The 14,584-nt window shown below is 42.7% G+C and overlaps 1 protein-coding gene across 4 annotated transcripts in view; it reads left to right on the top strand.

Moving 5' to 3' along the window:
• TENT4A (terminal nucleotidyltransferase 4A) overlaps positions 1 to 14,584 on the top strand; it is a 56,687-nt gene that overhangs the window by 25,101 nt on the left and 17,002 nt on the right. For all 4 annotated transcript variants that reach the window (XM_078392567.1, XM_020795589.3, XM_020795587.3 and 1 more), the window contains exons 6-7: positions 1,903 to 2,031; positions 9,558 to 9,771. In XM_078392567.1, the coding sequence (XP_078248693.1) occupies positions 1,903 to 2,031; positions 9,558 to 9,771 (343 nt within the window). The remainder of the gene's footprint in view (positions 1 to 1,902; positions 2,032 to 9,557; positions 9,772 to 14,584) is intronic.

Here is a 14,584-nt window from a genome sequence, read left to right as displayed (position 1 = left end):
GAATAATCCTGCTTTTCCAGAAAATGCTCCAACTTTTTCTGTGTTGTCCCAAAATAAAATAATGATTTTTGCTCTCAGAGTCCTGAAAAACTTCACACTGTGAAACAGAACTTTAGGGAAAAAAACAGCAGTCAAGTGATTTTGAGGGTTTAATAATTTACCTCCATGAGTCACATGCTTGCATCCAATTTCTTCTTGATGTATTCCTTTGGGGGAAATGCAGTATCACTACAGTGCCCTGTCTTTTTTAATCCCAGGAAAGGTATTCACAGTAAATTCACAAAGGAAATGGTGAACCATAGAATAGAGAAGCTACACATCTACCCTTATTTGGACAGAATTTCCAGGTTAGATTCAGTGTCAAGTGTATAAGAATATGTGGTACATAATCTGTCAGCCATCATTATTTTGTAAGGTACTCTTCAAATACAGAGGCTCCAACACATACTGGAGACAGACACTGTTCTCAGAAGAGCAAAGACAAGATGATTCAGCTTGACACTGGAGATACTGTGGTGTTCATGTTTTTCATATACCTAGTTAAATTAAATGATGCCACGGTAATTTGTATCAACAGTTTCTGCATTCACAGTGTCTACTCTAGTTTCCCTTGTCTTATAGTAACAAATATTTCTCTAGCATGAGTTGTTTCGAGAGGTGCATCTAGCCTTAACTTCATAGCTGGATCCAAACTGATTACTATGTGATTACCAAAGCATGTGTTGGTGAGAAAAGCAAGTTCTTTCAGAAGCCTGAAATGAAGCTGTGATGTTGCTGAAAACCAATCTCACCTCTCACAGTGGAGCACAGTCAGTGATTAAGGAACATCTAAAGAGATTGGCTGAGACAGATCGCAACAAAAGAGGATAGACCTTCTGTGAAGAAGTATTTTTTAGCAGTTACCTGCTGAAGGGAGAATACTGTACACTAGAACAGTAATGCCAGAAGGGAAGAAGAGGTCACAAATTGTCCATGCAACAACCACTCCTTTGTATCTCGTAGCAAGACTCCTGCAAAAGTGCATTTTCTTCAGGGAGACTGGTTCGCAGTTGTGATGGATCTTGCGATTCTTAGTCTGTGGCCACTGCTACCTGGTTCTGTAACAGAGGCAAAGGCTTCAGCAGACCCGGTGTGGGATGGATCACATACCTAGAGGCTCAGTAGCAGCAATTACTTATGTGCACATCTGTCAGTGAGAGGAAGTCCACATCATGCTGGCTCCTACCAGGGGCATTTTGAGGCCCACAAAGCTCATTAAGGGGGAAAGAATTAACCATAAAACTTAAAATTGACTTAGAACTCATTTAAAAATAACAAAAGCATTAGCAAATTGTTTTCAGAAAATGGCCTTTTGGCCAAAACAAGGCCCCAGGAACAGCAGTTTTACTTTTGGGGCTTTGAGGTGTACCCCAAGACACCCTACCATAAAAGAGATCCCGAGAACAAAACAAATAGCAAAAGTTAAATCACACCGTTCTTGTTTTTGCTTTGTTTTCTGAAATCACTGCTTTTGGCCATTTTTGGGCATGGGTAGAGTGTGTAGGAGGAGCTGAAAACCCTTAAGTCCTCCCTCCTGCCCATCCTTGGATCTTAATTGATGTAATGTTTTTAATACCTGTGACTATTTGTATTTTTTTGTTAGAATTCACAATATTTTAATACATTAAACTCTTTCACATGATTCTAGATAATGAAGGAGTGAATAAAGCAGAAATAGTAGCTCTGTTAGACAACCAGGGGCTGATAGGTATTGTGTGACCAAGAATGCATAAAACGTCTCTACTCCTTTTATTTATTTTTGTGATATTAATTCCTTTATACATCATAATAAATAAATTTAACCACAGCATTTTTCTTCTAGAATTTGTTGTATAGAACACTAACTTTTCTTTTCACTTGCAGAAATACACAGTGCTGCCTTACTTGATTTTAGTATTAAAACAGTTTCTTCTTCAGAGGGATTTGAATGAAGTTTTTACCGGCGGAATTAGCTCCTATAGCCTAATTTTAATGGCAATTAGCTTCTTACAGGTATGTTCTTTGCCATTAGTGTTTGTGTTTCAGAAAGTTCCTTAAAATAATTGTGAGTAATTCTTGTTTATTTACCTGGATTATTTTGTTTCAAGGGCTTATGTATCAACTGTAGATTTCCCTTAGTGCCTGATGTCTCCATTATCTACTCTTACACGAGTCTTGTAACAAACAGCCGTGTGGACATTGTGCCAAGATAATAGAATCAGTCTGTAGAGCAGTCTGAAGGACTTCTCTGTACCAAAAAAACAAAACAAAACCTGCTGTGGTCAGTGAAGAGGAAATTTCTTACAGAGTTATAATGCTCTGACTGTCATACCTGGTACTGCGTGAAATTTTTAGTGACTGAGCTATTCATATATTTCTGACATATTTTCTGTGAATAAATTGATGTAACTCACTAAATTCAAATGCCTTTATAATTTCTTGTGGCATATGATTCTGTACAGCAAGGTTGTGGACCCTGCAGTTTGATTGTCCTGGGCTCCCAGTTCAGAAGTTTAGATAGTCCTCTCTTGAAAAACATAAAAAGCATCTCATATTTCACTTTTTTTCAAAAATAATTTGGGAAATGCTTCAAAATTTCTCCAGAGACTTAAATCTATATAAACTAAAGTTAGAATTCAGGTATTATCCTTTGATTTTGGACAGTACTGTTTCCTTTTGCTTTTCTTACTTGTTTTGTTTTAAATATTGCTTTATATTCCAAATCAGTTTGCAACTGTACTAAAAGAGATATACAGTGGTGCCTCACTTAGCAACGTTAATCTGTTCCGGAAAAAACGTTGCTAAGCAATTTCATCGCTAAGCGATATTTAAAAGCCCATAGAAATGCATTAAGACGCGATTAATGCGTTCCTATGAGCTAAAAACTAACCTTTAAGCGAAGATCCTCCATGGGGCGGCCATTTTCGGTGCCTCTAAAGCGAGGAAACACAGCGGGTGGCCATTTTGTTTTCCCGGCGGCCATTTTGAAACCGCCGATCAGCTGTTAAAAAAGGGTCGCTTTGCCATGATCAATGTGACAACCCCAGACCTACTGGAGTATGCCACACTTTAACTATGCTGCCACCAACCATTCCCTGTAAGGAGTCACACAGACCAGGAATGGATTTTACTAAACAAAAGAACAAGGTTTATTTAAATAACAAACAGGGTAAATAAAAAGATCAGGTAAATAAGATACTGTAACGTGGCTTAGTCTCAATCATACATACAACAGTTTGGTTCACACAGAACACTTTAAAGTAAAGCACAGACCCTGAACCTATCAGTTCTGGCTACCTATAAAGAAACCTGAACCTATCAGGTATGTACTAACTGACACACAGTTGTACTCAGTCTGACACACAGACTCCAACTCTTATCTCCACACAAGCTCCAAATATATATACAGTACAGCTCCTCCCCCTGATGTCCCGCCTTCCACTCCCCATAGGATGGAACTTTCCCTCCAAACCCATGACAGACAGGTACCATCAGTGCTGTATGTAACACCTCCCCTCTTTATAAGTTGTTTTGCAGGGGAAAAGCTAAAGTGCTTTTCTCCAAAAAAACAACCAGGATCAAAACACAAAACAGTTAAACATTATCATACACAATCCCATACTTACACTCTAGGTTAAACATATCAATTAGGCATTTAAACATTAACATTTACAATACATTAAGTTACCTTTATTAATACAAACCAAGCTTGTTCAAAAAAAAACAGGTACATTTAACTTTTGGTCAACAAACTATACATAGTCCATAGTTTCTTCGCCGTCTTCACTCTTCGGGTCTTCTTGACAATGCGTCAGCAACACAGTTCATTGACCCTCTGACCACCTTCACTTCAAAGTCATAATCTTGCAGGTTTAAAGCCCACCTCATAAGTTTACTATTATGGGTTTTCATTGTCTTTAACCACTGCAGTGGTGAGTGGTCAGTGCACAGAACAAAATGTCTTCCCCAGATGTAAGGTTTGGCCTTCTGGATCGCGTATACTATGGCCAGGCACTCCTTTTCCACGGTTGCCAAATGTCTCTCACCTTTCTGGAGTTTCCTACTCAGGTAGGACACTGGATGCTGGTCACCATTTTCATCCTCCTGGCAAAGAACTGCTCCTACCCCGCTGTTAGACGCATCGGTGTAGATGATGAACTCCCGGTCGAAGTCGGGAGCACGCAGCACTGGATAATGTATGAGCGCCTCCTTCAACCTCCGGAACGCCTCCTCACAGTCGCTGGTCCACGGGATGCGGTCATCAGTCTTCTTCCGCGTCAGATCGGTCAGCGGAGTCGCCATCTCGCTAAACCTCGGGATGAACTTTCTGTAGTAGCCCACCAACCCAAGAAATGATTTGACTTTTTTCTTGGTGTTGGGTCTGGGCCAATCACGAACGGCTTCTATCTTGGCCTCTAGGGGTTTGATCACTCCTCCCCCTACTATGTGACCCAAGTATTTTATTTCTGGGCTACCCAGCTGCAGTTTGTTCTCTTTGCAGGGCCTAGGCCAAAGCACTTCCTCCCCTGGGTTAAAGTGCCTCTCCCTGGCTTTCTGGTCATACCAGGTTTTCTGTCTGACCTTCTGAGCTTGCAGGTTTTCTGCTGCTAGCTCTAGGTTTCTCTTCAGGTCAATTATTAAAGTGTCTGTATACGTCACAACATCTTGTGGGTCATCCTGGGTGATCTGCTCCCAATTCTGCTTGATTAAATCAAGTGGACCTTTCACCCTTCTCCCAAACAAAAGTTCAAACGGACTGAACCCGGTACTGGCTTGGGGCACTGATCGATAAGCAAACAAAAGGGACTGCAGCTTCTGGTCCCAATTGTTTGGATTCTCTGCCAAGTAAGCCCTAATCATGCGCATCAGAGTCCCGTTGAACTTCTCCGTTAACCCATTACTTTCGGGGTGATAGGCAGTGGTTTCCTTGTGTTTAATTCCACAGATTTGCCATAACCGTTTCATGAGCTTTGATGTAAACGATGTGCCCAAATCTGTGATTATTTCTGAGGCAAATCCCATTCTGGACATATACCCCACCAAGGCATCTGCCACTGTGTTAGTTTCGATGTTAGTCAAGGGAATGGCTTCGGGGTACCTCATGGCATGGTCCACAATGGTGAGAATGAACCGGTTCCCCCTCTTTGTGGCCTTGGGCAAAGGTCCCACAATATCCACTCCTATACATTTGAACGGGGTGTCAATCACAGGCAAAGGGCACAACTTTGCTTTGGTCCTGTCACGGTTATTCCCCTGCCTCTGACACACATCACATTGTTTACAGAACTCCTTGATCTGCTTCCCTATTTCAGGCCAGTAAAAATTTTGTGTGATTCTCTGCTGGGTTTTGTTCACCCCTAAGTGCGCAGCAAACATGTCAGAGTGCCCCCTTTGTAAGATCATGGGGCGATACTTTTCAGGTACCACTAGCTGACTTCTGATCCCATCTCCCCCTTTTGAGATATTCATCAGGGTCTCTCTATATAAAATTTCCTTTTTCTCGCGAAATCTCGCTGTGGTTTCAGGTGTTAACTGGGTGTCTGTCACCTTTTCAAAACACTTTCGGAGAGTGGCGTCTGCCTTTTGCTCTTGGCCAAATTTGCTGTCTGTGGTTAAGGTTTCTACCACAGCTTCGGAACTCCCCTCATCTGCTTCAGCCTCGGGCTCGACAGTACCCCCCTGAACTGTCCCCGTGGTAGCTTGTGAACGTGTAATCACTAGCACCCGTTTCACATGTTCAGCCAGGTCATTTCCCACGAGCACGGCTGCTGGCAGAGTCGATGAAATCGCTAGCCGCCAAACTCCCCTCCAGCCTTGAAAGCTCACAGGTACCTCAGCTACTGGCAGTGAGATCACCTGCCCCTCAATCCCTGCCACCTTTAGGCTCTCATTTGGGATTATATACTCCCTAGGAATAATGTCTGGATGGCACAGGGTCACCTGGGAACAAGTATCCCTTAGCCCCCTATACTGATGGTCAAGTATTCCTACGTCCACCCCTGCGGTCTCAAACAACTGCGAATCTGTCCTCACTAGTAAGCAGCGCTTGACCTCCACAAGAGGACCATTTTCCCCAGCCTGATCAGCAGATGTAACTGTTCCAGATTGAGTCGCCATGGCAACAGGCTCCCTCAGTGGCAAGGAGCTTTGCTCTTTCTGGACACAGAACACAGCTTTTGGCTTGGTTCCACTCAAATCATGAGGCACATTTCCCTTTAGCTGCTTTAATTTCTCACACTCTGAGATTAGATGGCCCTTTCCTTGACAGAAATAACATTTTCTGCTGTACTTGGAGTCTTTCTCATCTGTTTTTGGTTTTCCCTCCAAAATCTGAGGTCTTTGTGGTTTCATGTCTGAGGGCTTCCCTTCAACATGGGCCCCTCCCCCTTGCTGGTTTTTCCCTGGTCCCTGAGAGTACTTGCTGTAGGTTTCTTTGGGTTTACCTACAGATTTCCCCTCAGCACCTAAGGGCTTTCTTATTTGGTAAATAAAATCTGCGATCTCTGCCGCTTCTGCCACTGATTTCGGTTTCCTCTCCCTCACCTGGAACTTCAGTTCCCCATGCAGGACTGAATAAAACTGTTCCAGCGCTATCAGGTCTTTGAGCTGCTGGAAGGTCTCTGTCCCCTCCTGAGACAGCCATTTCTCTAGCAGCCTCACCAGTTGGGCCCCCACTTGGGTAAAAGTCTGCTCTGGTTTCTTTGTGAGTGACCTGAATCTTTGCCTCATCTGTTCCGCATTTATCCCATGTCTGGCAAACACCAGTTTTTTAAACTCAGCGAAGTCTTTCAGCAGTTCCACTGGCATCTCTGCATAGACTTCTGCCAGGCTGCCACTGATTAAAGATCGCATAATGGTCATCTTCTCAGTTTCCCTTACTGAGAAGTCCACAAACGCTCTTTCCACGAGGGAAAAGAACACCTCAGGGCAATCTCCCTTGTGGTACACAGGGAATTTCTTCAAGTCAGTTTTAGACAATTGGCCCACCTCAGAATCTCTATTGTTATTATTGTTCTGATTCATCATTTCCAATTTTCTTAACTCAAACGCCATCCTTTCTTTTTCCAGAGCAATTTTCTCTCTCTCCCTCTCCATTTCAAATTGTCTTTGTTTCTCCCTTTCCTCCATTCTTTCTCTCTCTAATCTTTCCTCCATTTCCCTCACCCTCAGTTCATGCTGTTGGGCTAGGAGCATTTTTCTGAGTTCTGGGTTCTGTTCTCCCGTGCTCTCATCCTGCACTGAGCCAAATTCCTCCTCAGAACCTTGGTCTACCTGTGGATCTCTCACTTCACCCATTTCTGCCATTTGGCTTCGAGTCAAGGGCATAATCCCCCCCCCCAGAACAGGCTGCCTTCAAAAGTCAAGCCTCAAAATAAAACGACGACTTTTTTCCTTTTGCCTCAGAAACAGCCTTCTATAGATTGCTGCTGTTCCTTCAGCACTAATTTGCAACTGTTGCCAGGCAGAATTCACCCCCTCTGCTAGGCCTCTCAGCAGACAGGCTAGATCACTGTTACTTCACACAGCTTTGCCTCAGCCTTTTCCCGCCAAAACGGGTTGCCTCAGAGCTCCCTAATCTAGTCCCCCCAATCTGAGTTGGCACGTTCTTCCACTAGCGTACCTCCCCGTGAGGTAAGCCTAGAAGATTACCTACGCGCCCTCAGATTGTCCCTGACTAGACCCCCCTTGCTCTGGGCACACTTGCCAAGGCTTTGCTGGACCACTGGACAACTGGACCAGTCGTATCCCACACGCTGGACACCAATCAATGTGACAACCCCAGACCTACTGGAGTATGCCACACTTTAACTATGCTGCCACCAACCATTCCCTGTAAGGAGTCACACAGACCAGGAATGGATTTTACTAAACAAAAGAACAAGGTTTATTTAAATAACAAACAGGGTAAATAAAAAGATCAGGTAAATAAGATACTGTAACGTGGCTTAGTCTCAATCATACATACAACAGTTTGGTTCACACAGAACACTTTAAAGTAAAGCACAGACCCTGAACCTATCAGTTCTGGCTACCTATAAAGAAACCTGAACCTATCAGGTATGTACTAACTGACACACAGTTGTACTCAGTCTGACACACAGACTCCAACTCTTATCTCCACACAAGCTCCAAATATATATACAGTACAGCTCCTCCCCCTGATGTCCCGCCTTCCACTCCCCATAGGATGGAACTTTCCCTCCAAACCCATGACAGGTACCATCAGTGCTGTATGTAACAATCGCTTCCCTGCGATCATCACAAAGTGAAAAAACCCCATAGGGCCCATCGCAAAGCGATCGCTTTTGCGATCACAAAAACTCCATCGCTAAGCGATTTTGTCGCTCAACAGAGCGATCGCTAAGCAAGGCACCACTGTAGATAAAAATAGATCCATATAGAAACATGCACAAGTATCCTAGAAGTTTTGCAATTTAACTGTAATATTAAAACACTGTTGAATGAAATACATCGTAAGAAGTACCTGATTTTTATAATGTGGCACAATACCAGTCCATTAAAATCCTCTCCTTCAGTGGCCAGTCATCTGCTGATAGTCTGATAGAATTTATTTATTTATTTATTTTATTCATTGCATTTAAAATATTTTACACCGCCTTTCTCCTTAAAAGGACCCAAGTTGATTGTAGTTGAAAAGTTGTAGTTTTAGAAGAGGTAGCTGTGTTAGTCTGTGTTAGCATACCAGGCAAAACAAAAATATTTTATGTTACTTTAATTACTATTATTTAAAAAGTTGGTTGTTCATCCTTATTTTGATTGTATACTATTATGTTTGTTTAAAAAATTCTGTATGCTTATGTAAACTGCCCAGATTGGCGGCCAGAGTGATATTCAGATGGGTGATATAGAAGCCAAATAAGAAAGAAAAAATGTTGTGGTACCTTAAAGACTAACTGCTATATTTCAGTGTGAGCTTTCGTGGACAAGCCCACATCCTCACACATGTTCACAAAAGCTGACGTTAAAGTATAACAGTGTGTCTTTAAGGTGCCACAATGTTTTTGTCTTCTTTATTCTTTATTTTTATTTTGTTTTTCCTGATAGAATGAAAAGGTCTTTGCCAACAGAAGGACAGCACTGGGGACAGGTATCATCCTCACTAAACATCCTGTATTGATGGTGGAATAGAGAGGAAGGCCTCCTCCAAGGGTCTCAGATTCTGAGTCAGCTTCTAATATGAGATTATAGTTTTTCAGAGACCCTGGTCCCAGGTTAGGTAGAAACTGACATGTATGGCAGACAGAACTATCCCATCAGTTCTCCTTCCAGACTTAGAAGTCCCTTAAGGTAACTGGGTGTAGAAATTTGTGTCAGTGTCATGTCACCAGAATGTGTAGTTTCCTCAAAAAGACACATTATCCTTTTACATTGGCACTTGCTGTCATTTTGTAATATGGGAAGAAGCTGGTATGATACATTGAAATAATATAAGCTTGTTTTAGTTTGTATAAATCAGCTTGGAATCCAAGAGATTCCCTTAATAAAAATAAAAATTCGTTTTTGTTTTCTTTTTGTAGTTGCATCCACGATTTGATGCTAGAAGATGCAATGAAAACCTTGGGATGCTTCTAATAGAATTTTTTGAACTCTATGGAAGGAATTTTAATTACTTGAAGACTGGTATTAGAATAAAAAATGGAGGTGCCTATGTTGCCAAAGAAGAAATCATGAAAGCCATGACCAATGGATATCGCCCGTCAATGTTATGCATTGAAGATCCTCTTATGCCTGGTAAGATGACTCAACCCACTTTATGTTGTTTTTTATTAAGCATGCAAATATAGCACAGAGCTCAACAGTATCCGAGGAAATCTTTCAAAGAATGCTGCATGTTTACCTAACTAGTTACCCAAAATAATTCTGTTACATTGTCTTGATTTCTGAACTGTTTTCCATTATAATATTTTTGTCTGATGTTCTCTTGTTGTTCTTTGTGGCCTCTGTGAATGCACACAAATGGGTTGTTCTACATCTGCGCTAAATGTCTCGGAAGATTCTAGAGCTTAAAAGTACAAAGTTATTGCGACGTTCCCCTAAGATTCCCCTCAGTTCCTTTCTTCCACTGTGCTGATCGGATCTCCAGAAGAATAGAGCGTGTTTCTGAGCAATTTTAGCAACTATATTAGTATTTCCTCTTCTAATCAACACCTAAATTGATACCTTCCTATTTTCCAATCAACTAGTCGACGTTCCCCTCTCAGTTCTGTTTCTTTGCCTTTTCCGCTTTTGGCTTCCCGCCGCGCCCCCATCTCTTCAATCATCTCTCCCTCTGGTTTCGTGCTCTTTATGGCCTCAACAGCTCCTTTTAAAAGGTGTGTCGGCTATTCAAATAGGATCCCATTATCTGACAGCCACGAATGCTGTTTATTCTGCTTGGGCGAGCAACACTCAACCCATTCTTGTGCGGCATGTAAAAAATTGACCAAGCCGGCATTTAAGCAAAGGCTCCAAAGGCTCCGATCTCACCTTTGGGAGACGGCCATGAGCAAAAAAGGGCACATACTCCAATGTCAACTGGCCTCTCCCCACACTTGCCTCTCAATGGCTGATGCACCATCCAGCCAGGCCTCGGTCCATTCTAGCCCTTGCATCAGGGCGAGTGATTGAAGTCCAACTTTCAGGATCGGACTCTCTTCAACACTCTCCCCGAAAAAACATTGGGAGAAACAGAAGCACACTGGCCTCTCAATGCCTCATACACCATCCAGCCAGGCCTTGGCCTATTCTAGCTCTGCATCAGGGCGGGCAATTGAAATCCAACTTTCAGTATCAGACTCTCCTCAACACTCTCCCCGAAAACATCAGGAGAAACGGAAGCATATTCCTCCTCCTTGATATATGCCTCCGTACGGAGAGTACTACCAGTATACCAATTTCCCATGGTACCACCACACCGCCGACACCGCTCCCAACATCTGGTACCAGCCTCTCCTGCACCTCCTACTTCTAAACCGGCTCTGAAATGTTCAACATTGTTACACACCGACCATTCCAAATGCCTCAGACAATCTTCTAAAACTCAGCAACCTCTTTAGGTTACTACCACATATACCGGTTCCCATCCAACAACAGAACTGGAACCACATCATCCTCAGTCTTCCCTCCAAACTCAGCCCCCTCCTCCGGCCACGACCGTAACAAGACCCAGAATCACATCATCATCTTCCACATCCTCTTCTGACCAAGAACTAGGATCCAAATCATCTGAAGAATCACCATCCAACCTCCCTACACCAACCCCAGATGCTATCAATAATCATCCTCCATCTCCTTCAGAGGATTTCACTTCTTATTCACAGATGATATCCAGAATGGCTAAATCCCTACAACTACATGTCGAAGAACCTCCATCACCTGAGGCAGATCTAATCTTTGACAACCAATCAAGAAAGGACACCTCCACTTAGTCTTACTTTTATTCCATCGATGCTCAAACGAATCAAGGAAGCATGGGACAAGCCACCATCTACGCTACAAATCTCAAGACGGACTGAAAAACCTGTACAAGACGCATGGAACGGACACCGAGTTTTTGGCCAAACATCCTACTCCCAATTCTATAATTGTTGAGTCCAACCAGTCCAGAGCCAGAAATAAGTCTTCAGTGGCCCCTACTATAAGAGTGTCAGAAAATTTACATAATCGGTAGAAGAATTTATTCGCTCCAATCCTTTTCACTTAGAGTCGCCAACTATGAGTGTCAACTTTGAAACAAAATTCTCCCGATACTGGAATCCGCACCTGAATCAATCACAACCTTCAGAACACGGCCAAAGAGCCCGAAAACCCCACAGCAACCAATCAAAACTGAACTGATTAATGGCCATATGGAGGCCATCTCGCTGGCAAAACAATAAAGGATTGCGGCTAGACATGCATCCGATGTGGCATCCCTAGCATCCTCGATAACGTTGTGTTGACATGCCTGACTTAGATCCACTGGACTGTCTGATGATGCCAGGTCAAGGATAGAAGACCTTTCCTTTGATGGCACAGGTCTCTTTAATCAGAAAACAGATGAGACTATGGAAAACCTTTATAAAATACAGAAAACAGCAAGATCATACACCAACCAACAATCCTTTCGATACCAACGACCTCAATACAGATAAACTCAATTCTGTCCCCAATCATTTCAACAACAATTGTATCAGAGATTCCAGCCATATCAACAATTCAGATCACAATGAGTTGACAGGTCCTTTCAAGGTCCACCACCATCAACATCATCCATTCAGAACTGAAATCAGTCCCATCGATGCCAGCCTTTTCGAAAACCCCAGATAAAAGGGAGAATGGTTTGTTGTGATCATCTACAAGACACTTACCGTATTTGCCGGCGTACAAGGCGACTGGGCGTATAAGGCGACCCCCCCAACATTTCCACTCAAAATATAGAGATCCTAATATACTCGCCGTACAAGACTACTCCCTCTTCCGCACACCTTCCACACACCAAATGTCTGGCGTCGTGAGGGGTCAAGTGGTGCAACTGGCAACAGACAATACAGAAAAAGGAATTACTTTATCTATTCCCACCAATACTACTCATACAATGGACACTTATCTGTCTACGACACTTTCAATTGAATGTGATCTTCTTCACTCCCTGGTGGCTGAGGCATGGTTCACTCACCTCAAGTCGATGTTGACAGACTCATTTAGACTCTCTCCGGTTCCCAACTTCCTAACTCAGAATGACAGGATGGTCTGCCATCCAGACCTTCCATCATTGAACTTGACAGCTTGGAGGTTACTCCTGCCTTGAATCGCATCTTGGATCAAGCATGAATACCGTCAACTCAGCTTCTATATGCAAATAAGTGGAAAGCCTTCCTTAATTATATGGAAATAAATAACTTACCTTCAATACCTGTTCCCTTGAAGACACTACTTAACCTTCTTACTCCATCTCTTCGAATTTGGACTCTCTCATTCCATTTTAAAAGTCCAGATATCAGCCATCGTTACCCATCAACCAGATAACTCTATGTCAGCAAAAGTTTTATCTCCCCCTACGGTTAAAAAATTCCTCAAAGGACTCAATAACATCCGTCCACCACGTCAATGTATTATTCCCCAATGGTCACTACAAATTGTTCTTAATGTTCTCATGCACCCACCATTTGAACCAATGGCCTCTTCAAATCTTAGGTTGCTTTCTCTAAAGACATCTTTTCTGGTGGTTATAACATCTGCTGAAAGAGCCAGTGAGCTTGCTGCTCTTCATTCTGATCCACCCTTTATCCAGTTTCATCCAGAGAAGGTGACTTTGTATTTTGATGTCTCTTTTCTGCCCAAGATTGTATCAGAATTTCATCTAAATCAACCATTTATATTACCATTTTTCACATCACCATCAACCTCTCTAGAGCGCATGCTCCACATGCTAGTCATGCTGTCTTGCATGTTATATTAACAGAACTAAAACTTTCAGGAAAACTAACAGACTTTTCATATGTTTCCATGGACCTCACAAGGGAGGCCCAGCTGCGTCACAATCCATTTCCAGATGGATAGTCCAAACTATTTATCTGGCATATGAACTATCAGGCAAACCACCTCCTGATCATTTGAATGCACATTCCACTAGAGTGCTGTCAACATCTACTGCCTTCCAACGTGGAATTGAGATTCCTAACATCTGTCGTACTGCAACATGGTCTACCCCATTGACCTTTGTCAGGCATTACCGCCTAGATTTGAGAGCACGCAATGGTGCTGGATTTGGCAGATTTGTATTGCCATCCTTTGTACTGTAACGTCCCACCATCCTGTAAGTGAAGCTTGCCAGTCACCCATTTGTGTGCATTCACAAAGGCCACGAAGAAGAAAAAGAGGTTACCTACCTGTAACCATAGTTCTTCTAGTGGTCCTCTGTGAATTCCCACATTCCACCCATCCTCCCCTCTGTACATCACATTCTTCTGCCCAGCAGACAAATTCTAGGAACTAAGGGAAATCTTAGGTGGGTAGAGCATGTGCTCCACAGGGGAACGTCACACTAACTTTGTACTTTTAAGCTCAAAAATCTTCCGAGACATTCGGTGCAGGCGCAGAACAACCCTTTTGTGTGAATTCACAGAGGACCACTAGAAGAACTATGGTTACAGGTAGGTAACCTCTTTTTAACTTCTGTGAATGCCATGTAACATCTAGGAATTGTGGTAGGATGCTGTGTGTTTCCATGTTGTACTGTTAAGTGTTTCTTCTTCGTGGTCTCTGTGAATTGCACACAGATGGATTTAACTGTGCCTGCACAGTATTCTTTGGAATATTCTAGAGCTTAACTAAATGACCAATAAAACGTTTCCCTGTGTCGTGCACGCTCCGCCTGCCCGCAGTACCTCAGTACCTTTTTGCCGCCATTGCAATCGGACTACTTCGAATCGCTTAGATCTTATTAATTCCTAAAAACTTCTGGTTTGACCTTGGACTGCTTCTGACTATGATTTTGTATCTGGTTTATTCGATTCGGACTGACCTGACCTTCGATTTTCACTTTGATTCGGCTACCACGATTATTTGGCTTTGAACCAAACAT

Source organism: Pogona vitticeps, chromosome 4, assembly GCF_051106095.1.
Source record: "Pogona vitticeps strain Pit_001003342236 chromosome 4, PviZW2.1, whole genome shotgun sequence".
In the NCBI taxonomy this organism is placed as follows: domain Eukaryota; kingdom Metazoa; phylum Chordata; class Lepidosauria; order Squamata; family Agamidae; genus Pogona; species Pogona vitticeps.
Note: the sequence above shows the minus strand (reverse complement) of the source record. Positions and strands in the feature narration are given on the sequence as shown.